Here is a 24,323-nt window from a genome sequence, read left to right on the forward strand (position 1 = left end):
GCTGGAATGACAACGACGCTATGACGGCAAGCGGGATGAGGAAGATGAAATGATTACAACAGCGGGACGATAACGGCATGAAGCGAATGTATGACGATAGTGGACTGTAACTACAATGCGTTGACGACAATGGCATGACGACGAGGGATTGATGACGACGGAATGACGACGGCATTACGACGACGACTGCTTGAATATGGCGGCGTGATGACCATATGACAATGCAGTGACAGCGACATAGTAAAGGTGACATAAGGATGACGATGACATGGCAACGAAGGAATGATCACAGTTACATGAAGGTGATGAAATGATGACGACGGTGCGTTGGTGTAGAAGCTACAGTTGGCGCTTACGTGCATCAATTGCCAACGCGGGTCGCCTTGATCTGCACTAAATCCGGTGTTTGTTTCCCTTATGTCCGGTACCAGCCAATCTAGCAAGACTGCAGCCAGCAACCAGCAGAGATGAGAATGGTACGACGACTACGACGGCATTAGGACGACATTACTTACAGTGTGACCTACGCATTCGTCAAGATCTATTCGGCAAGACAGCAGTAGCAGCAGCAGAAGCAGGAGGAAGTCGAAGAAAGAGTAAAATAAAGCTTCGCTTTAAAAGACAACTTGGCACAGTTAGGAGGCTAACCCACACCTTCCACATCACACGGTTGATTACTCTACCGTTAAGCTACCGCGACGGCACTCCTCGCGTCCACTTTATTGGCTCAGTTGAGATACGTTGGCAAATATAGTCCAACATATCAGCATATTAGCAGCGAACCCAGACGCGGTTCGACTCTAGGCTAGCCGCGTCAAAGAACAACAAAGCGTAAGGGCAGAAGGGGCCATGTAAGACAGACTGTGCACTTGCTCAGATGTCGCTCGTACACTAGATGCAAGGCCATGCTGTGAATCCTCACAGCATTGCTGCTGACCAGCTGGCACAAATCCCTCCTACTCAATATGTTCCGTCCGTTCCCCCTTCCACCTCAGTCCCTCACCCTCACTCCAAGCCTGTAAAAATTACCTCCGGCGGGACACAAGCGCTTTCATCCGACCGTGTGTCTGCTTCCTCGTTCGTCACCTATAACTAGGTCGGAGGAAGTTATGCTTATGTGGCTTCGGGGTGGGGTGGCCCTTACACCGGCTGTCACATCTGTATGGAACCCACCGCATTTTCCATTGGGTGCAACATGTCCACACTGTCCTCTTCTGTAGTGACGGAAGCAGATGTCTACCATCTAGTATGGACTTGTCCCGGCTTGCAAGCAGAAAACTTGTGTCTCCTACTGCAAGTTGGCTTACGCTACTGTGTCTCGAACAGCTGTGATCGCTGGTTGCACAATCGCTGGGTACATAGTTGTACTCACGGCATACATATAAGCATACGTTATGCTTTAAGGCTAGTCTTGGTCTAAATTGTAATAAAACAATTAAAAAAAAGATTTCGCTCATACTTATGTAGTACACGTGGTTCAGGGCCACCCGTCGTAAAGTGCAGTAAAGTGTTTTAAGTTGTTGCAAGGCAGCAATATTAAGCTACACAAGTGCACGTGTCAGCTCGGGGAGGACCACCTGAAGAAACGAGTCAAGCAGGGTTCCACGATACAAGTCACGTAACGACATGACGTAAAATCATTATAACCTGACATTGCTTGCAGTAGTATTAAAGTATTCCGTATTACAAAAACTTAAGCACACGTGAATTCGGTCGTGTATATATCCGCACGCGTGCACGTGACTCTCATTCACAGCCGCCATCCACGATAGACGGTACGGCTGCCCCTGCACCGCGAATAACTGAGCCAAAGGGAAGAGCGAGGTGTGCCCTCGCTGAGCTGCTTTAAGATTAGCCCAAGATCAAGGAATTGAAAAACGTCGACGTGACGCTCACCTTCTATTGATGAAAGCTGCCAGAAGGAGAACCCTTCCATGTCTGCCACAACGTACATTGTGTCGATACGGCGGCCCCCGTTCTGCGCGTACGTCCAGGGTCAGTCATGGTTGACCAGTCACAATCACACAATTTTGTGCAAGGGACGGCGACAAAGGTCGCCAATTGTCTTAATATTGTTACGCGAACGTAACACTAAGGATATCGGCGTACATTTCTGCTTCATTCTAGTGCAACGCGCAAAGATTCTACCGTGTATATCCTGCAGAATCACTCTAAAACTGAAGATCATGTATGTCAGTGTTGCAGCCTGCATTTTTACAGCGATGAATCAGTCCTCCGCTCTATAGTTCAGCAGCTGCAGCAATTGCGGCGACTAAATGTATTGAGATTATGGCATTACACAATAGCTGATATGGACAACGGCCACAAAGCTGACAGTCCTGACTGTGACACTCCAACTCATTAATCAGGAAGCGTTCAACCAACAGCCCACCTTCTGTGATTCCAAGACAGCCTCTGAGAGCTTACTGTCTGCACAAAGCCGTTGGCAACGTAAACTGTTTGTCGCGGTTATAAGGAAAATTCACCATTGGGCAGTTAAGAAATGACACGACACCAACTTTCAATAGCTGTTGAGTCGCTGTTGTTTTCAAAAATGAACGAGCAGGTGCTACCCCGTTTTGTACGGCGAATGCATCGACTAAGCTTCGCGCTCTTGCACGTAGGCTTACATGAGCCTGACGGAATTCGGAATGGTCGACAGTTCCTAACGTGAATTTTGTGCGTGCAGAGAGACGATCGCGCACTTTTGTTGCAATTTTGTGTGTCTGAGCTCAACCTGAGTTCAGAAGTTCAGAATTCAGAAGTTGAGTGGGCCCAGGCTGACTGGATTGCATTTACATGCATCTTTGCCAAGCTGTTTGGCCCTTGCAGCAGACGGGTTGACCGAACTCGCCTGCACACTCGCTAGTGCCGACCCGCTAACGTTTACGCTAACCCGATGATCCGTCTTCGGCCCACCTAGCCGAATTAACCCGACCTTATCGAAGTTCATACAAACGTAGCTATAATTGTTCCCGCATCAACGGTCAACGAACAGCGCTCTTCAGCGCGCTTGAGACAGTGGACAACCGTTCATTCCAGACTTCTCGAATGCTGGTCCCAATCGACTTATGTTCAGAGTGGCTTTAAAACCAATGCTGCGTTTTTAAGAGCATGGAAACAGTGTGGGGCACAGTGAAAATTGTCAGGCGCCCTACCGCGTGTGAGCGGGCAGTTGGCATCTTATTTTAACCCTTTCCTTTTCTTCCACTGCAAGGTATACCAAAAAAAATGTGGTTGATCCCTCTTATATAGGAATCGGTATAGAACACGAAAGTGAAACGTGTCTTCACAGAAATAGTGTAATGTTTATTGCACATTGATATATAATGTCTATTGGTGTTTTGTGGCTAAAGCGCCCTTAGGCGTTGATGCACCCACGCTGACGCCTGGTGGCACGTCTCCTCCATCACGACTACCAACGTCGATGACCATGAGCAACCGTCGTGCATATGGAAGCTGCACTACGCTGCACACGCTAGCACAACGCGAAAGACGAAGCACGTAACTGACGCACTAATACAACGCGCAAGACAAAGCACGTAACTGAATCGTCACCGAGTCAAATCAGCGCGTACAGCGCGTCGTAATTGCAGCCTCCGCGATCAACTTCAGAAACATTTTCAGAGCTAATTGCGGAGGCCACGCTCCGCTGTGCTGAGTACGGTGAACGCCACCTAGGTGGCGTTGGTAGTGCTTCTTGATGCCAGCGTCCTTTCGAATGCTGGCATCGAGGCGTCGTAGTGCTGAGACCACCGAAGCGTTCACTGTCGGTGCGCGTTAGTGTCATAATGCAGTACTTCTCTTTTCTGCTCGTAGGCGGCGGCACCGCCCCGAGCAAGAGCGCGGGTACACGGAGGAGTGTTAGATATATAAGGCGCGTCTGTGTAGCTCTCTGCAAATGCGTTTGTGGCGCAATGGGTTAAACGCTCGGCGATCTATCGTCGCGGACCGAGAGGTCGTGGGTTCGATTTCCAAATTTTGCATGTTTGTGGAACTTTTTCTTCTGGTTTCTTTCTTTGTATTATGTTCGTGTACATTGTAAGAACGTCATATCCGTGACGGAAATACGTCAGTGAAGTCTTGGTGGACCCCGGCATAAAACACTTTCGTGTTAAAAGGACATTTATTCCGGCTAACCTTCGTGTCTTTCATCTCATATTTCTTTCTCTTCCTTTCTCTATCTCTCCATGTTAGTGGTGAGTTAATCAATGAATTAACAAAGTCGTGTCTGAACGCATGAGATAGCACCAGCTAAATTATGGAGTGAACGCGCTGTGAACTTGCAGATGGCATCTAGTCCGAAGACGTGACTCTAGGCAACACTGCAGTCACTCCGACTTGCATATCGAGAATTCTTAACGCCTAAGGAGTCGCATATGAGCTTCTAGGTTCTCGCTCAAAAGTTTAGATTCAAATTTCCAAGAGTACGCAATCGGGAAGGCCACCATCCAACATACCCACCAGGCAAACCATAACCTGCCTTCCTATATATAGCGCTGACCTGCAGTGAAATTCGTCTCTTGAGCTCCTCTTGCGTCTCAAGTATGTAGATGAGGTGACGTATCAAGTCGCTGCGTGGTGCCGCTTCGAGTAAACCTGCGTATTTTAGTGAAGAATTGCGTGCCCGGATAAGCCCTAATGCCACAGGCCAAAACAAAGTCAGGATGACCATGTTTCACGGAAAATGTTTAGGCCTCAAATATTGATCACGTTATACTGTACATGTTCCGAAACAACACGCTCAAGTTATCTTTTGCTATATTTTTGGATATATTTCAAATTGAGCTGTATTTCTGGCAGTACTGCACATTCGACCAATGAAAACAAATCGCAACAGACGTTCCGCCAACTGTGTATAATCCATTGAACTGTGCCATCGTTGGTGGCGGCATCTGTCGTCAAGAACACATTTAATACGTTTACTATGTCCACAACGCTGCATATCGTACTTACTTCTCGCAGAACTACCGCTGGTGATGAGTACTGCACATTTACCTACGCCTTACACTTCAAAAAAAAAATCTTTACAACAGAATCATTGAGGAGTACGCGCAAAGGTTGTGTTTTATATAGCTACACCTGTCTTGTCAGCGCGTAATTCCTAAGGTTTGGTGAGAATTAAGAGTGAATTTGTAACAATCTGCGTCGGACAACCTTCTTAGTGAATCTATAGTCATTAGAATGTACATACGTTTAAGGGTTGTGTGCTGCATGGTATAGTTTTTTTGTGTTTTTTGTGCAAGCCGTACGTCTATACTAAGTACCGAACTCTCGCACTAAATGAAAAACAAGGAAAAAAATTCATTCCAACGAGTTTTTGGAGTTTAGCGAACTATCACTGCAACTGCGTTGCACTTGCTTTTTTTATTTTTTTCCTGCGGCCCTGCTATGTTTGTCTACTTTCAACTGTCTTCCCATTCAACTGTCTTCCGCGATCCGCTTCTTTCACGATCCAATAATGAATCAATCAGATTAGCTCAGTAAATTTCTGCAGATTATTTCTCTTTACTATCTAATGGATGGATGGAATAAACTTTATTGTTACTATCTAATGCCCTCGTGTTATCACAAGCAAATGTTAAAAGGAATAAAAAATCTAAGTCTCTTTCTTAATGAAAGATGGCTGAACGCGAAGCTTTCTCCCATGCAAACTGAATCAAAGTCGAAGTCCAAAGCCCACGACCACGCAACGAAACCAAGAAATGCTGAACGACCCAATGCGATGCATCGGTGGTTTCATTGCTTGTTGAGGATTGTATTTTTTGAACGTTGAAGTTGATTGAAGACACATTTGTTAAGTTACATGGCCTATATTTTAGATCATGTAGCCATTGTATACAGGCACACAATCACACTTTCACGGACGACTCTACACTTGCACAGTATTATTGCCTTGTGATCGCTGTGGTAGTTCAATCAGAGGGTCTGCCGTTGCCGTTACACGGGATCGGCCTTACGAGTACGATCTCGCTCGCGCTTACGTTCGCGTACGGCAGCCTCTTCTGCCGTGCGGTGCACCCACGGCCCATAGACCCATGGTGACGGCCGGGAATGCATTGCGTGACGCGCGTAATGCAATGCAGATATATGCACTTCGTCTAGGTAGCGTGGCGTTGCAGTTACCATTGTTCTTATCGGCACAACTGTGAATGTAAACTGTAGTGTTCTACGATACGTATGTCGTGCGCCGTTCTTCTATTGTGTGCGCATATCCGCAGATAGTTCCATTGTGTAAGGTGGCTTTCCTGCAGTGCATTTTCGGCGCTCACGGACGAATCAGTGAGACACAGAAAGTTTCGCTTTAAAAAAGACAAACATTAACCATCAGCCACCCGATTGCAAGTCAGTGGGTTCGTCGTCACGCACATACCTTTTATGTCTGTACTGCCAAGGGGTGTTATGTACACAGGCTGACCGCCGAGACCACATTCGACGAAGCCGCCCGGACAGTACTGCAGGAAAAGCTGCACCGAAACAACAAACACGGATGAGATGAAACGTGTTATTGTTATTCTTTCTTGAGTCATCTAACCCACGCGCTGTATAATATGTCAACCACGCAGCGCCCCTGAAAGCGCAGCTGGACAGGCCGTTCTATTACAATTATGTAGACATATATACTACAACGTGAGCAGGGGAAAAAGCACCTGCTGCATATGTTCTCTTGATTTTTTTAAACTTTAATAGCAGTGCAATGCTGCTTTGCTGCGGAGCTAGGGTTGCCAGCCATCTTGTGAACGATGTCGGCAAGGTGTGGAGAAGGAAGTGTGGATGTGTCAGTCACTAAATCACGTTCTTCACGTCTGTGTTAGTTAGCAGCGAAGCTTTTAATGCACTTAGTAGCGCTCAAAAACGTTATATGGCAGTTGTCACGTTTCATGGGGAACAAAGGAAAACTAGATCCCTCACGAAGTTTATATTTGGAGAAAATGTGGGGAACGTTAGGGGTGATGCGCAGACAAATTTTGAAGGGGTTAAATGGTAGTTTCTAAACACTTGTTCATGGCCCGTTTAGACGCGCTATATGAAACGCTTAAACGTTTCACTGCTTCACTTGGAGGAACTCAGAACGACAGACATTTCATATTTAAAAAATATAGGGGCCGCTTCATGTGTGACGTGTACCGAGAAATTGAAATGTCTAGGTTAATTATGTGCCTTGAAAATGATTGCTGAATACTCTTCTCCTAATTTTTATGCGTTATACAAGGCATGTATAGTTGCTTTTCGCTGGTCTCCTCGGGTAACTCTGCAAGGCATTGTGTAAACATTTCGCCGAAGTAGAAGAAGGAAGTTGTGAGTGATAAACGATAAATGTTTAGCAAGGTGGAAAGCTGGGATAGTTGGTATGGTTCCATTGGTATATGAAAGCGCGACAGACGAAAAGGAAACCACAGGACGAACACTCACACGCTGTTTTTTTTTTCCTCTGTGTTTCGTCTATCGCGCTGTCATTACCAATGGATAAATGTTTATTCTGTGTATGATAATTACAGTCATTATGGAAAGTTATTCAAGCATTCCAGAGTTTCAAACTGCCGCTATCCGCAATGCTCCCTAGAGTCTTAAAACAACTGCACAAGACACCAATTTCAAGTTTGTAGAAAATGGAGGGAATGTTAAGTGCGACATGTGGCGAAATTTTACGTTCCTCGCTTAAATAGAAGTGCTTCAAATAGTAATTTAACCTTTTTTTTCTCTCTTTAGCTATGTTCACGTGTCAGAGCAGGTTTGCGTCTTCGTGAACTATGCAAGGTTCCTTGTTTATATTTAGTGAAATTAAGGGTCAGGTCATGGGTAATATGTAGGCAAAGTTTGAAATGTGTGGATTATTTGCGACCTTTCCATTAAGTTACATATGCAAATTCTCCGGAACGTTATCTGTGTGTTGCACGTGCTCTGAAAAATTTATCCCGCTACCTTAGCATGACTACAAATGCCATCGACATCAGATTTAGCGAACATCAGGAGAACACCATGGCATATTTGTGTGCGAAGTGAAATGCGTGCGGATCAAATATAGCTTTTGGAAATAATTTCTTAAATGTTCGAAGGTGTCATGACCCAAGCAGCTTGAGCCGCACATATTTGCCAGGAATGGTAAAACGGTGTCCATTTGAAATTAGTGCGATTTTTTTTTTCTGATGATCGAGGCTTGCGAAGTGCGAGAAGAATACCTTCTTCTATGGCGAATATTTCGAAGTCCCTCGAGGTAAGGTTCTGGATGAAAATGCACAGGCACTCACCGTAGGGACTTCGTAGTCCTCCAGAATGGTGTCCACTTGGTGCTGTTTCCGCCAGTCGATGTGCTACACAAAGCCACGCCCAGGACACCTGTTAGCCAAATGACTTATACGGAATTCCTCAAGAGAGAGAAAGGCTCACGCATACCATCTTTCTTTTTCCATTACTGCACCTTCTCTCTCCTTCTCCCTTTCTTTCTTTCTTTCTTCTTTCTTTCTTTCTTCTTTCTTTCTTTCTTTCTTTCTTTCTTCCTTCCTTCCTTATTTTCTTTCTTTCTTTCTTTCATCGTGTCACGTTTTTACAGAAGCCTACTGTAACAGGAAGCACTGGGCCGTGTTCCAGAGTGACTTCGTCATAATTTCACGGAATCTAAGGGCGCACTTCTCAATCCCTTAAAAGTAGTTTGCTCATCTATGACCATCGGCTATTATTTGTTGCTCTAGCCGCTATCTAGCTTCAGAGGCTCACGTGGGCTTCCTAAATATTTAGGAGGAGATAGCCCTGACCACACACAGTGGTTATACGGTTATTATACTCATAGCAAGTCTGCTTATCGCATGTGTTTAAATATATCAGCACAATGAGAAAGTGAACCCATATGGAAAGCCGGATGCCATGAATTATTCTGTTACACAGGAGGGTGTGCGCATACGTGCATAAAAGCGCATGCGCTTGGATTTTTTAGGAAGGTTTTGTTGAAATAAAAAGTTGACGCGCCAACTTCCTGAAAAAGCCTGCAAATTATTCGGCTTTATGGGGGTGATTGAAATCATGTTACGAAAAAAAAAAGCGCAGAACAAGGCTGAAAGTTCTTTTTGCTTTCCTAACCAGACTAAACGTAGCATTTATGTCATAACGGGAAGCCTCCATATTTTTTTTTCCATTTTAACCCGCCTTGTATCGAAACATTTGCCAATGCTGTCGAGTTAGGTTTTTACTTTTCCGACGGTGATTTATTATTGTTATTCCGCAGCAATCAACTAGTCTCAGCAAGTAAAATGTGTGATGATTTTGAAATTGGCTTCGGGAATCCTAGGATGGCTTCCCCTCCTAGATTTCTGCTTCGCACAGTTTTCTGACAAAACTGATTTTTTTTCTTTTTTTCTCCTTCCTTTTTGGCTACGCTTGGCCTATTCGCCATTCCGGATGAGTGTCTACCAATATAGCGTGACACTTTAACTTAAGTTAGTATCCCTACAATGTTGTTCCTTCTTACCTCGCCACTGAGTGACAAAACGGCCATTGAAGACACACATGCCTACAGGTACAGTCGACCGGTTCTCTAACAGCACCGCGCGAGCGTCGACTAGCCGGCCGGTCAGCGCCGTCTAACGGCGCTAAGTGACTAGATCAGCAATAGTAGCGCATGCGCACCGAGTTCACTCGAAGCGCAAGTTTCGTCTGCTAGGCTCTTCCTACAGGCGTGACATCACCCCTGTCGCGATAACTCAGTGGAAGCTTCCCTGCTTATCGGAGACAGCAAGTGCGCGTGAACCCGGACGCGTCCTTTTTACAACATATGCCGTTGTAGTTCACATGCACCTTAAGATAAAGGACAAAGCGCGCAAAGGAGCAATAGTAGATGCGCCACGTTTGAAGAAGAAGAAATAAACTTTATTTAAAGAGCCGGCACTTTGCTTTTAGTGGCCTCAGGTGTAGATTCGAAGTCCTTGGACTCGGGCGGCATCTTCGGCTTGCCGGACAGCCCAGAGCTGGTCTTCCAGCTACGAACTTTTCAGGGCCTCCTCTCAGCGGTGGCGACGCCGACGGAGAAGGTCCCCGGCGGCCCCAGCAGCCGGGGCAATGGCGGGAACGAGCGAGCTCGAGGCTTCCTTTAATCTAGTAACGCCTGCCGTTATGGACGCGTCGCGAACGGCGGCGGTTTCAGTACCACGTTTGAAATAAGATCGAAAAGTTGATAATCCCCTCTTGCGCTACTCTTTCTTGTCCATATATGATACAGTTGCAATGCACCTTTTCAGGTTTTGTTCATTATTTTCCTGTGCATGCGCCCTAGAGCAGCACACGCTAAAATAAGAAAAAAAAAAAAGGACGCAGGCCAGGGGCACAGACTCCTGCTACCTCCAATAAGCCGGGAAGCTTGCGCCGAATTTATAGGGTCAGTGTCCTGCTTGTAGGAAGAGCCTAGCAGACGGAACTTGCGCTTCGAGTGAACTTGGTGCGCATGCGCTACTCCTGAGGATCTCGTCGCGTCGCACCATTAGAATGCGCTTGCCGGTTGGCCAGCCGATGCTCGCGCGGTGCCGTTAAAGAATCGGTCTACTGTACACCACATGAGAGAGGACAGCAAAACCCAAGTGAAAAATATAACGTTCTTATATAATGCAAGACGTACTACCCACACCTCTCGCTATATATATATATATATATATATATATATATATATATATATATATATATATATATACAGTGAAGTAGACGCGCGTATGAAGCGGTTTATTGACGTTTCGGCCGGAGTCCGGCCTTCATCAGAATACAATACATGGCGTCAGTACAGTTTATATACATGTGCATATCAACCGAATGAGATATGTTTACATGATAAACGATAAAAATGGGCGAACTAAATGCATGTCAATCGTTCAAAGGACAGCTGATACGTGTATACACAGATGGCGTTTGCAAACACATAATCTAAAAATACAAAGCATAAAAATGCACAGAAATGAAGTGCAAAAACCAATCGTCAGGTGACAACAAAAGACGTCACCCAATATGGGCAATGTTATCAAGCAAACAGACAAAAAAAAAGGATTAGTGACGTACTAGTAGAAAGGAGAAACAAGTGACGGGCTACGATGACAGGCAACTCAATTTTCCTACACTTTCATTCAAACCACACGCGACGGTATCAAACTTATAGATAAGGAAGGATTCACGGGCTTCTCTATCATAATTTGAACGAAATCCAGATTCAAGCAACGTGACTTTCAGTTTATCGAATGAGTGGTCAGGGAGGTGCACGTGTCTTGAGATGGGCAGGTTGGGCAACGTGTTAGCGTGGGATTTATGATTGTTAAAGCGCAACCTAAAAGGCCCTTCTGTTTGTCCGATGTACCGTTTTTTGCACACCGTACATTCAAGCATATATATAACGTTTTTAGTGTCACAGTCGAAATCGCCTTTGATTTTTAAACGAAAATTTGAAGCCGTACTAGTCACCTGTTGCGATGTGCACATGTAGGGGCATACTTTACATCGCGGTTTTCGGCAAGGATGGCATCCGATAGCATCAGGGCAGTCAGTCTTAGATGATGATGATAGTATATCTCGAATATTTCTAGCTTTACGATATACTGCTTTAGGTGGTTCAGCGAAGATGTTTTTGAGGCGTTCACTTTGCATTAAAATATTGTGATGTTTCTTCAGTACATGCGAAACACGTGAGACTGACGCAGAATGGGTTAGGACAAGATTTGTCTGAGGTGAGGGAGTTGGTTTGTTCGCAGTGCAAAGAAGCGTCCTTCGGTCATGCACGTCTGCGCGCTTTATTGCATCGTCAATTAATTGTGGTGGGTAATTTTGTTTGACTAAAGCGTTTTTTAAGGTACCGCAATTTTTTTGAAACTCTGATTGCTCAGAACAAATTCTTTTAAAACGTAAGGCTTGACTATATGGAATGCTCGTCTTGCAATGTTTAACGTGACTGCTATCAAAGTGTAAATATTGACATCTATCGGTTGGCTTTTTGTATAGGGCAGTAGATAGTTTATCGTTTAGCAATGAAACGCTGACGTCAAGGAAGTTAATAGTAGATGCATAATACGTGTGAGAAAATGATATGGATGGATGGGCATTGTTAAAGTCAGATATGAAGGAAAGCAGTTCCTGTTCACCATGAGACCAAATCAGAAAAACATCGTCAATGTAACGTTTGTAATAAAAAGGTTTTAAGGTCCTGGTTAGCAAAAATTTATCTTCTAGCTGACCCATAAATATGTTCGCGTAGTTGGGGCCAATTCGCGTACCCATAGACGTCCCACTAACTTGGACATAGTGCTGTCCTTCAAATTCGAAATTATTCAGTTCCAAAATAAGGGTTAGCAACTTTGCCAATGTGTCACTATCGATGAGTTTTTCGGGTGCTACGACTTCGTAGCAATTGACGACTGCCATGATGCCATCTGAATGAGGAATGTTAGTATACAAAGAAGCAACATCAAGTGTGACCAAAAGAGAACCTTGAGGAATAATGAGGTCGATTATATCTGACAGAAAGTCGGTAGTGTCTCTTACGTAAGAAGGAAATGTAGCTGGGATATTACTAATCAGGGAATCTACGTAGCTGGACAAATTTTCTGTGACTGTACCTATACCAGAAATTATGGGTCGACCTGGGTTGTTTATCTTATGTATTTTAGGTAAAAGGTAAAAACGACCAGCAACAGGACTTAGTGGAATTAGAGAATGTACCGCATTGTCAGGAATCTTTTTCTTCTTTACGAGATCTAGCACCGTGCTTTTGAGCAGAGATTTGTACTGCTCAGTGGGGTCATGATCAAGGCGCTTATAAAACGTCGCATCTGCTAGCTGTCTGTGGGCCTCTGCGGCGTAATCGGACTTGTTCATTATGACTACGGCACCACCTTTGTCAGCAGGCTTAATGACGATGTCATTGCGAGATGCCAGAGTATCTAGTGCTTTCATTTCGTTGATGGACAGATTGCGGCGGAAGGGTGCTTGGTATTGATACAATTGCAGGACGTCTCGTTGTACTGCTTTGATATACATGTCTAAAAATCTATCGCGCTGTGAGGGGGGAACCCAGTGCTTGCCAGAAGGTAACGCGTGTTTCGAATCGCTTGAATTGGGCCGGTCATGGAAGTATTCGCGCAAGCGTAAGTTACGGGCGAAATTATCCAAATCTTTCAATAGTTGAAATTCACTATGTCCACCTGTGGCTGGACAAAAATTAAGCCCACGACGTAGAACACTGCACTCATCAGCTGTTAGCAGAATGTCTGAAATATTAACAATATTATTCTGCTCCTGATCGGAAAACCTACTAACAGAGGATGACGAAGTACCGGAGTGTACCTCTAGAGGTTTGTTTTGAAGAGGGGCGGAGTTGAATAGCTTGTCCTGACTTCCAGAAGCGCATAAAACACGGTCACGGGACAGTTTCTTGGCTTTCAATGCGTAGATTTCATTCCATTTTTTGGATGCGAATGCCTCTAGTGCGGCGGATTGGCTAGAGGACAAGTTTAAACTCGCCGCAATTTGACTTTCTTGGTTCATGAATTTTTTACTGGAGGAGCGATAGTGATCCAACACGACACGGGTGAGTTGTAGTGAAGCATTTGTTAGTATGCTATCCCATCTAGCTATATTGCGCTCAGACATGTCCGACAGAGCTATATATATATATATATATATATATATATATATATATATATATATATATATATATATATATATATATATATATATATATATATATATATTCTTATAACTCATTAAACTGGCGCTATTCCAGACAGTCTTCTGCAGTGTTTGCCGTACACCTCGCTGGCGCAAAAAGTAACGAAGGCATTGCTACTGTACCTCAAGTCGACAAGTCTCTGCAATATTATATAGGCTTGATGGGCACCCTCAAATGGGCACTCTGTTGTTGTTGTTGTTGTTGTTGTTGTTGTTGTTGTTGTTGTTGTTGTTGTTGTTGTTGTTGTTGTTGTTGTTGTTGTTGTTGTTGTTGTTGTTGTTGTTGTTGTTGTTGTTGTTGTTGTTGTTGTTGTTGTTGTTGTTGTTGTTGTTGTTGTTGTTGTTGTTGTTGTTGTTGTTGTTGTTGTTGTTGTTGTTGTTGTTGTTGTTGTTGTTGTTGTTGTTGTTGTTGTTGTTGTTGTTGTTGTTTACACCTCAATTGCTGAGGCATGCTTCTGTCTTGGCAGCTCACTGCCGTCGGTGGACATATTAACCCTCACAGCCATTGTCAAAAAACGTCAACAATACGCGAGTGCCGCCAAGCTGAACTGTGCACTCACACACAACACATACGTAAGAAACAGGTCGCTGGGCCTTTGGATAAGGCCTTGGGCCGCGCTATTTTGTAGCGATGCCTTCCGCTCGATTCTATCCGAGTTTTGCATTCATGGCTTGCTGATCCCGTTGACAGCGCGTGCGGAGCGTCATTCTCACCGCTGAAGAAGCGCGAAAAGGCATTGGCATCGGAAAAGGCATTGCTACAATATCGTCGCCCTGTTTTCATTCAGCTCACCTCATGCAGCATTTTCTTCGCATCGTCCACGTTGAACTTCCGGGCTGTTGAAGGAGAGAATCATTTAGAAGACGCATTCGTTATGAGCAAGTCCTAGGCAGGCCTTCTGCACTAGCTTATAAAATTTTCTCAGGCGAGTTTTACAAGACAGGACATTGGATGAACACTGATTCAACTAGAAAGAGAAGCTCTCACCTCATTTTTAAGTGGCCACAAACAAACATATTTCTGCTTGCTGGAAGCAGTTATGTTCTGGCACCTACACTACAACATACCGGTGCCGCTTTACGCCATGAAATATGGGTTTTTTTTATTCATACCATGTCATACCTCTATGTTGGCCAGGACACGCACTTGACATTGTAAACATGCTTTGCGTCGCGATCGCCATATCATTGATATGTTGAATTCTGAGACATGCATGCAGAACGTCACGAGAGCCTTGCGTTCCTTGAAGAGACTCTGCTACTACTTTGACTAAGTTGCTTAACGTTATTCTGTGTGTGTGTAGTCCTTTTTGTTCTCTCCACCTTCTGCCATATTTCCACATGTAGGGTAGCCAGCCGTGCACGACTCTCGTTAACTTTCCTGAATTTCGCTACTACTCTCCCTCTGCGACAACGATCATTTAGATATATGCAAAAATTGCATACCAATAGCCTGATATGAGCTCATTGTCTTCACCAATCGTGCTCTTCCTGTATCTATGCTGTCGCGGCGTATCACTGTCCACAGCGCCGTCGGTGCCGCAGGGTAAAGCTGAATTGAAGAGAAGATTTCAGAAGTTTCATTTCAGCCTGACATCCTGCTAACGCGGAGGTAACTGATCCAAAGCGCTACACCAGCGCAGCTATAGAAAGCCACACACGGAAACTTTACTAAACGCTGTGCTTTTCGCGTAAACCAGCGGAAGAAATCGTTCAACTAACCCAACCCAGTGTGGTGTTGCCGTAAAGGTAACGTAATATGCCCCTTGATTCCTTATAGTGTCTTCAGCAAAAGAAGCGGTGACACACCACGACATTTCATACACATTCTAGTTGAATAAACCCTCACGAGAAGTCGCCAGTAGGCTCTTCATGATAAAGCCTTTATTTCATGATTGAAATTGGGTATAACAGTTGTGCAGTACCGTTAAAAATGCTTCGAAACAAAAGAGTTAGTCATTAAAATCGCTTGTCGTTTACGAAACTTATTGCATGACGTGAATGCCGCGAGGCGCCGCTAGTGCATGAGTCAGCGTGTGATTTGAAATTGTTGAGTTCAGAGCGGGGACAGCTTGTGCCGCACGACGCACGTGTCCTCCATAACGAAGATCACATGAGTCTTCAAGCGTTTGGAGAAGGGAATTGAAAAATATTCATTTAGTGAGGATATACAAGGATGCTACGCTGCAAAACACCGTAAAGGCACTGCCTTTGTGCACCTACCTCGAAGCCATTTAAGCAAGTACCAGTCTTCTGTCCATGGCAATGAAAGATCGGCCACAGCCGCTCGGAACTGAAGAATTGTTTGAAAATAAAAGTAATTAATCTTGTATGGTAATACGAAAATCACAAATCAAATGTAATTGAGGTCACTACTTTCGGGTAACAAGGGGAACGACGTTGTGCAGGCTTTTCGCATTAGTGGTTCTCCCAACATCGGTTTGCCCGGAAACTTTCCTCGGGTACGCCTCTGTGCGGCACGGTAAGTGTAAACAGGCCGAAATAAAGTAAGTGTAAACAGGACGAAATGAGCAGACCCACAGTAGACGAGAGACCATCTCGTCTGCACCAGTAGGATTCCTTACAGTCAAAAGCTTTTTTTTACTCATCAGCCCTTTAGTTCACTGAAATGTGGCACCACGACCTCTTACGAGAGCTTCGAGACGAGTAGTTATTAATTAGACCCTGGAATTTTACGCGCCAAAACCAAGATCTGAATATGAGGTACGCCGCAGTGGGGGACTTCGGATTTATTTCGACCACCTGAGGTTTTTTTAACGTGCACCCAATGCACGGTACACGGGCGTTTGAGCATCTCGCCCCCATCGAAATGCGGCTGCCGCAGCTGCAGGATTTGATCCCGCGACCTCACACTTAGCAGCGCAGCGTCAACGCTACTAAGCAACCCCGGCGGCTGCAAGACGCATAGACATACCAAGCGGCAAGACGTTTATAACTATAGCAGACTCTACAACAAAAAAGGCAAGCAAGTGTTACACGTTTGTAAAACGTGAAGGCGAAAGCCTGCCAGCTGTAGAAGAAGACGACGACTGAACGCGCGAGCAGTAGCACGAGCGCGCCTCGGTGACCACGTGATGTGTGCAATCACGCACGCACTAGGCACACCTTTAGTAAGCCGCCGTGGCTTCAGCCAATTCGTCCAGCATTTCAATTCACATTGGCTGTTCAGGGAGGGCCCGATGGACATCCCCGAACCGTACTACACTTTCAGCGAAGTGATCGCGTGCAGATCTCACTACGACATCAGCATTATTGAACTGCGTTCTAGTTTTCCACAAACTGTGGAGGCCCAGGAGCATTATAGCGTCCATACGGAAAACCATCTGTTTCTACCGGTAGGAATCTTTTTCCCTGTGGATGTAAAGGTAACTCTTTCTTTAACGTCCTTTGAAGTAAATCACATAAAAAATTGGATCCGCACTGAAAAAATTTTAATATGCCATGCCAGTAAACATTTTGCTGACACGTTTATCTTATGTGATTTGTTGGTGTTTTGTGTTTTCGTTGGTGTATAATGTCAAAGTCAGCAATAAAGAAAAAAAAAGAAGCCGTGGCTTCAGGGAAGCATGCTCGTCTCGTACCGCGGAGGCCCGAGCTCGATTCCCATCCAGACCGAAATTTACCAAATTTGCTTTTCAATGTCACTAATTTACTCTGTTTACAGGAACCTCCGTGAGAAATGTGACGTCAATTCGAGCATTTTTAGACGTGTTTTTACTCTTTGCGGCGTCGCTCATTTTTCGTCACCGCGCATTTTCGCCAAGGTCACCGCAAGGTGACCGCCAAAGGCACCGCCAACATAGACACCTAGGGCTTGAGCCTTAATGAACGTTGAATTCCCCATTCAGATACGCAGAGATCGCGTTGTACGGACAGCGGTAAGTGTAGGTCTCATAAAGTAGGTGGTGATGTTTCCAAAAAAATTTTAATTAAATTATGGGGTTTTACGTGCCAAAACCACAAACTGATTATGAGGCATGCTGTAGTGGGGGACTCCGGAAATTTGGACCACCTGGGGTTCTTTAACGTGCACCTAAATCTAAGTACACGGGTGTTTTCGCATTTCGCCCCCATCGAAATGCGGCCGCCGTGGCCGGGATTCGATCCCGCGACCTCATGCTCAGCAGCCCAACACCATAGCCACTGAGCAACCACGGCGGGTTGTGATGTTTCCTGTCATTCTGTCGTTATAAAACAACCATGTCGACGGAAGGAAACGCCTGCCCTAGCGTTTGGGCGGATGATAAATATTCACATTGAATGTCCTCAAGTCACTCGTCACCGAAAGCACACCGGATGGAAGGTCACTGAACACCCAGTTTTCAAACTCCATCAATGCTTGCAGCTGCTGCAGTATAAGCATCCAAACAGTAAAACCTTCACTTGAAACCCTTGATATCACACGTTTCTCTCTCGCTTCTCTCTCTACGTGCGTGTTGCGAGAAAGTCTGCCTCACTCATTACAACAACAACAATCACAAGACCGACGAGCCCACTTGACTGCAAAAAACACAGCGAGGGCGAGATGGGTGCCTGTAATCAGAACTGCGCGGCCACAATAACGGGCTAACGAGGGGTGTACTTTATCAGACAAGTTACTGGCGAGGCAAGGGCAGCGACGGTTGGCAGCGATAGAGACAACAACGCAGATAGCGTGCTATTTATCCAGCGATGGTTACATCAGGCGCAAATCGTCAGTAAAGTGGCGAGTCGCAGAGCAGCCCACCATTACCGCGCAAAAAGAATTGTACGTGGGACTAGCCGGGTGGCGCGGGGTGTCCCCTGCGTCTTCTCTGGACCTCAATAAAGTTATTTCACTCGCTCACTCACTCACTCACTCACTCAGCTGATAATTGTGTTTATTGAAATAAATACAAGTTATGGGGTTTTACGAGCCAAAACGCCAGTATGATCATGAGGCACGTCGTAGTGGGGCACTCCGGATTAATTTAGACCCCCTGGGGTTCTTCAACGTGTACCCAATGCCCGGTGAACGGGTGTTCTTGCATTTCGACCACATCTAAATGCGGCCGCCGCGGCCGGGATTTTATCCCGCACCCTGGGACTTAGCAGCGCAACGCCCATAGCGACTATGCATGTATATACGCCACCACGGTGGGTGAACTGTGCTTATTGACACTTCAAAGTGTCACAGTTAACCTGGCGCGTCTGATTTAGTTAGATTAAATATCAGACCATTTATGAAGTAGCCATTTTTTTCTACCCCGCAACTACTTGCGTTGACCGAGTTATTCATCAAGACCTGCTGCTGGTACTGGCGAAGTCATAGATGTTGTTCCAGGAAGTAATCAGTGAGATTAAAGCAATATAGCGGATATAAATTTTCTTCGCATATAAAAATAGAAGTGGTGGGAGAGGGCGTTGATGGCCGATACTTTCGCGAAACAGAAATTAAGCTACGTAGAACGGTCTCTCTTCTTCAAGGTAGGACCCATTCAGCAACGTGTGTTTTAAGTCGCTACAGCCGTTCCTCATTCTATTGTTTGAATATATCCGTGGTTTTCTTTTTCTTTTCCTTTATTTTATTCGAAATAAGAAAGAGCGTTGGGTCACTATTGCGTTATTGGACTTCCCACTGTCAAATGGTCCAAAAGGTTATCTCATTCTTTTGTTCTTGAAAAGAGTGAGAACAATGCGATGTAAATCAGCACTACCTTTTTTATTTATTTTTTTATTTTTGATATACGAGATAACACTTCGTCGCAAAGCTCTTCATTCACCATTAACTTCACCGCATGTAGTTTTTGCCCGTACCACTAATTCCGCGCAAAGCAACCAGGTATTTTTTCTTTAAATATAATGGTGGTGTATATCCGACACATTTTTATTTTTTACCACCAAGCAGCTCCCCTTTAAGGCGTAATTTGAAAATATTTCGGTGTTCCGAATGCGCACTTACAAGAAACATACAAATAAAGGATCAAACGAGCAGTCAATGACTGCCCCTGTTAATGTGAAAGCCTTAGGTGTCTATGTTGGTAGTGACCTTGGCGAAACTGCGCAATGACGAAAAATGGCCGACGCTGCAAAGAGTACAAACACGCCAAAAAATGGTCGGATTGACGTCAGATTTCTCAGGGAGGTTCCTGTAAACAAAGTAAATTTGTGGTTTTGAAAAAAAAAATTGGTACCTTTCGGTCTGGGTGAGAATCGAACCAGGGCATGCGGGCTGCGAGACGACCACGCTTCCCTGAAACCACGGCTGCTTTTTTTTTTTTTTTCATTGTATCTATTACATTAACATGTAATCCAACACTCACCAATTGTGCATAGTCATAGAATGGCGGGCACAATGAGTCACACAGAAAAACAGAAGAGCTCCACAGTTCTGGCTTTCTAAAGGTGTGCTTAGTGCGTACGTTCTCGAACACGTCACGTCGCAGCCATCTCGCTGACTAAAAGTGTAGCCTAGTGCGTGCACCAACATGCTGCACTATAGGTACTACGTACCTATAGTGTGCAGCAATGTTCGTATGTGGCGTTCAGGAGGTTGCCTTAGTGCCAGACGTGTACTTCCCACTGTTTCTCGTTACGTCCTGCAGGAAGTCTAGGCCCGATTGAATAACTTAATGCATTACCAATATTTCTTACAAAAATGTCTAGCCCCGATTGTATAACGTCATGTATCACCAAATATGCAGCAGGCTTTCGCCTTCTTGTGTTACAAGACTGCAATACCTGCCGAACTTTTTTTTTATTAAATGTTCCATCTCTCACTTCTCGAGGTACTGCAGCTCGAGCCAGATGCATCGTGATCATCGTCCGCCCGGTCAAGCAAAGAGAGCGGGAACGTCACAATGAAAGATCGGCGCTCGCGCTTTCATCATCATCATCAGCAGCAGCAGCAGCAGCAGCAGCATATATTTATGTCCAGTGCAGGACGAAGGACTCTCCCTGCGGTCTCCAATTACCCCTGTCTTGCGCTAGCTGATTCCAACTTGCGCCCGCGAATGAATTCCTGCTAATTCGAACGCACCCGCCAACTAAACCGTTCTCACCTGGTCGAGCGTAGCGCGCTCGCTGGCGCTCAGCTGCTCTGCGACAGCGTCCTCCGTGCTCATGGCGACAGCTTCCGGCGCCTATACTGTGCCAAGGTTGGCCTAGCGCGCCGTCCGTATCACCGTCGCCAGCTGCTCCAGCGCGCCGGCGCGGCGCTGCAGGTCACCGTCAAATGAGACGCAGCGGGAAACTCGCGGTGCTCGTTAGTCACACCTCCCCTTCACAACGGCATCGTGTGGTCGTCCGCCGGTGCCATTCTGCAGTCGCTTGAGCGATGGTTCTCAAATATTTAGTCGTCGACGAAGCCTCCGCACCAGAGCCTAATGTTCGAGATTGACTATACCCGTTGGATAGCGGATAGCAGTTGCGCGGACTCTCTGCTGAAGTGCCTGCATCACACGAGGCTGCATACGTTTATTTAATGCCTTCTTGTTCATGTTTTACTACCTATGCCTTGCGGGAAATGTTCCGAATTAAAAAAAATTTACACAAGCAGCCGTGCTCGGCGCTTGTTATAGTGATCAGCGATCGAAACGCGATACTCTGACAGCATGGGGGCCTACGCTTGTTGCGCAACCGGTGATCGCTGAGGGGACCGAATGCACTTACGATGCATCAAAAAGATTCTCGCTTTCCTGTGACACAAAAATGCATCATCTAAATGTCGCTAGTGCCCACCGGTAGCGCGAAAAAAGTGCCGGCTGCTATTTTGTCCGAGTATCGCTTTTCAATCGCTGAACACTGTACGTGTCTGTCTTTTCGTCTCATTCTTTTTCTATTTTTTTTTTCTGTGGCGCCATCACACTGAAGCCTTCACAGCTCAGATGAGGTTTGGAAAACATTAGGAGCGCTAACGTCGGCTGTCAGCTGCAGTTGGAACAGGCCGTACTTTCCACTGGATGCAGCAAGTCAAAACTGCCCCCTTCCAAGGACGAAAGCAAATGCCTGTAACCTAAAATGAGCTTGTCCAGCCTCACAACCGGAAACTCTGGAGTCTCCTGCAAGTCTGCCTCCGCTGAAGTGCAACGCCTATGACTATAATCGCTTTAGGCGTGGATAGATATTAAAAAAAACGCTTCTTGAATGGATAGGTTTTACGGCAAACACATAACACATATTCAAATATAATGTCTTATGGCAAAACTACATTTAAAAAAAAAACTGATGTTTACTTATTCAGCTCCTCTCAAACTAAGACATCAAGTATATTAACGCTTCCTCTCTAATCCATGCTGTCTTCGTAACTCTGGAAGTTACGCCTGTTATCTCTAGTCTCTTTGCACGCACTTTAGCGTCGTTTTCAGGTTCTTATTATCCTCAGTTTTGGCACCATATGCTAGTACTGAAGGAAGATGTTGCTTATAATATACTTTTCAAGTACATTGGTGAGCTGTGGTTAACGGCTTAGGAGTACACGGCAAGTAGGCAAGATATCTATTCTTCCGTAGAGAGAGAGAGAAAAAAAAACAGGAGGTGAAAGGCTGAGAGGTTAGCTTGTTTAATTATCTGATTAGCTACTCTGCACAGAGGGATGGGGTAAGGCACAAAAGAAGAGTATAAATGAAGAGAAGATTATTTTAAAAAGATCTGTCCGCACCCTATATATACGTATATTTTTTGTAGAGGTTTATTTTGTCGAGAGACCAAAAAATATTTACAGAAAGGCAGCGAGGTCGGCCTGAGCTATAGCTTGCTCTGGCCTGCTGCTCTACACATTGGAAAATAAACGGGGAGAGAAAGGGCTGATGAATGACGATGATCATATGAAAAGGAGATGCGTATATACAAGTTCACAGCGTTATGACATCTCTAAAGCCATGTGTCTAGCCCAGTCCCTCGTAAAAAGGCTATAGCAGCACTAGTAATCAAGGCTGTGCTGGTGGCATTATAGTCCAACGACCCAAAAGAAACTCGTGTGATAGCGCCTGTATAGAAAAGAAACTCGTCTGTACAGAAAGGTAGGGAGGTTAACCAGAGGTAGTTCAGTTTGGCTACCTCCATATGAGGAAGGGACAGGGGAGTAGAGAGAGAAAGAGAAATAAGCACAAACAAAAACCGCGTACACAATCGATCCAGCAGTAGCAACGGTACTAGGCAGCGTTATCAAAGTCTGTTATGTAGTCCTGCGGACCTCAAGAACTTCAGCAACGCAAGTATACCTTTCTGTGTGGAATTCCTTTATAGGCGTTGACCTAGCATGTTTTGTTCTGATAGTGTATGATTGACCAGTTCCAGTGATATTAGGGAGGGCAGAACCACAGGAATCGTGTGAATGTCTCGCCACCACTGCATGTGTCGCATGTAGAGCTGTAAGTCATTCCAATGAGGAAGGCATAGAGGAAGGGAGGAAAGAGAAAGGCAGAAGGCAAGGAGGTTAACCAGAATAACGTCCGGTTGGCTACCCTACACCGGGGGAATGGGAAGAGGGAACACAAAGATGACAGGGAGAGAGAGAGAGGAGGGAAGGAAAGAAGGGAAATGAGCGGTTAGTTCGCTGACGCGTGTGTTAGTGCACTAATAGTCACAGACGTTGACACAAGCCCGTCGTCCTCAAGAAGCACAAAAGTGCCTTCACCGCTTTATGGGCCGACGAGCGATGGGGGCGGTGTTCCAGGCATAGAAGTTCGTAAAGGTGACGCGAGATTCTCAAACGACAAAATATGTGGGAGAAATCAAAAATCAAAAGCAATATTTACTACCCGCGAACGCCGCTATCTGCAACACTATGAGGGCGCATTTCGTCTGAGGCATGCGGCTCTTGTTCTGAAGGGGGTCCAGCGTGTAAATACCCCGAAAGCGACCATAAATGCTGCATTTCAAAATTTTCATTTCGCAAACACCGAGCTGCTCTTGTGACGTTCTTTTTATTCGCGCAATTTTGCTCGTGGCCCACCATTTCAATATTCAGGCTATTCCTACAAGAAAAGTTATCATTACGTTTAGCTAAACAATTATACCTATTCGAAAGCATTAGTATAGGTACCCCAAACTGCGGGGCCCACTCAAGCTTTGCGTGCACCGGAGTTTCGTGCTTATTGCTTTCCGTGTCACTTAGCAAACAGCAAACATGCTGAGGATTGTAAACTAAACGCAGTTGAATAAATGCTGTGGTGAGAGTAGTATTGGGTAGTTGATATCAGCTCTCAGTATCAATATAAGAACATGTTATTGTGAGCCGGTGGGCAACGATTTAGTTCGTTTCCTGAATCGCTTTTATCTGCTCGGCAAGCTACGATGGGGAAAGTTTGGTTTCAGCCTGCTAGATCTCATAAACGACAGCAAACCACAGAAAGAGCAGTTTATCGATCGCTGAGCTTTTATGATTTCCGTCAGAGATAAGATAACAGAAAGCAATTGCTCATGCAAAATTATTTGTTGACTGAAGTCACTAGTAGCTAGTATAAGTCAGTAGTTGCTAGCAGTGGTCCTCGCGAAAGCAGTTCCTGCGCTGCTTCTTTAGACAGCCATCATGAGCAGCGGGCGCCCCGAACGCATTATACGCCAGAAGGATTTCAGTGAAGATCACAGCTGTTAATTATGCGACGAGACGTATGAATCACAATCTCATGCTTCTCTGAAAGAAAGCAAAAATA

General features: G+C 45.2%; 1 protein-coding gene across 5 annotated transcripts in view; it reads right to left on the reverse strand.

Moving 5' to 3' along the window:
• Nucleotides 1-21,726, reverse strand: part of LOC119461067 (SEC14-like protein 2) — a 44,876-nt gene extending 23,150 nt beyond the window's left edge. For 2 of the 5 annotated variants that reach the window (XM_049672548.1, XM_049672547.1), the window contains exons 1-7: nt 20,730-21,723; nt 15,913-15,982; nt 14,483-14,526; nt 8,250-8,312; nt 6,374-6,467; nt 4,505-4,599; nt 1,897-1,978 (exon numbers count right to left, since the gene is read on the reverse strand). In XM_049672548.1, the coding sequence (XP_049528505.1) occupies nt 1,897-1,978; nt 4,505-4,599; nt 6,374-6,467; nt 8,250-8,312; nt 14,483-14,526; nt 15,913-15,982; nt 20,730-20,792 (511 nt within the window). In that variant the 5' untranslated portion in view covers nt 20,793-21,723. Of the gene's footprint in view, nt 1-1,896; nt 1,979-4,504; nt 4,600-6,373; nt 6,468-8,249; nt 8,313-14,482; nt 14,527-15,912; nt 15,983-20,729 lie in introns of all 5 variants that reach the window. The other 3 variants (XM_049672546.1, XM_037722246.2, XM_049672549.1) reach the window with 3 other exon arrangements.
• Nucleotides 21,727-24,323: the final 2,597 nt, after the last annotated feature.

Source organism: Dermacentor silvarum, chromosome 8 (genome assembly GCF_013339745.2).
Source record: "Dermacentor silvarum isolate Dsil-2018 chromosome 8, BIME_Dsil_1.4, whole genome shotgun sequence".
Classification (NCBI taxonomy): Eukaryota; Metazoa; Arthropoda; class Arachnida; order Ixodida; family Ixodidae; genus Dermacentor; species Dermacentor silvarum.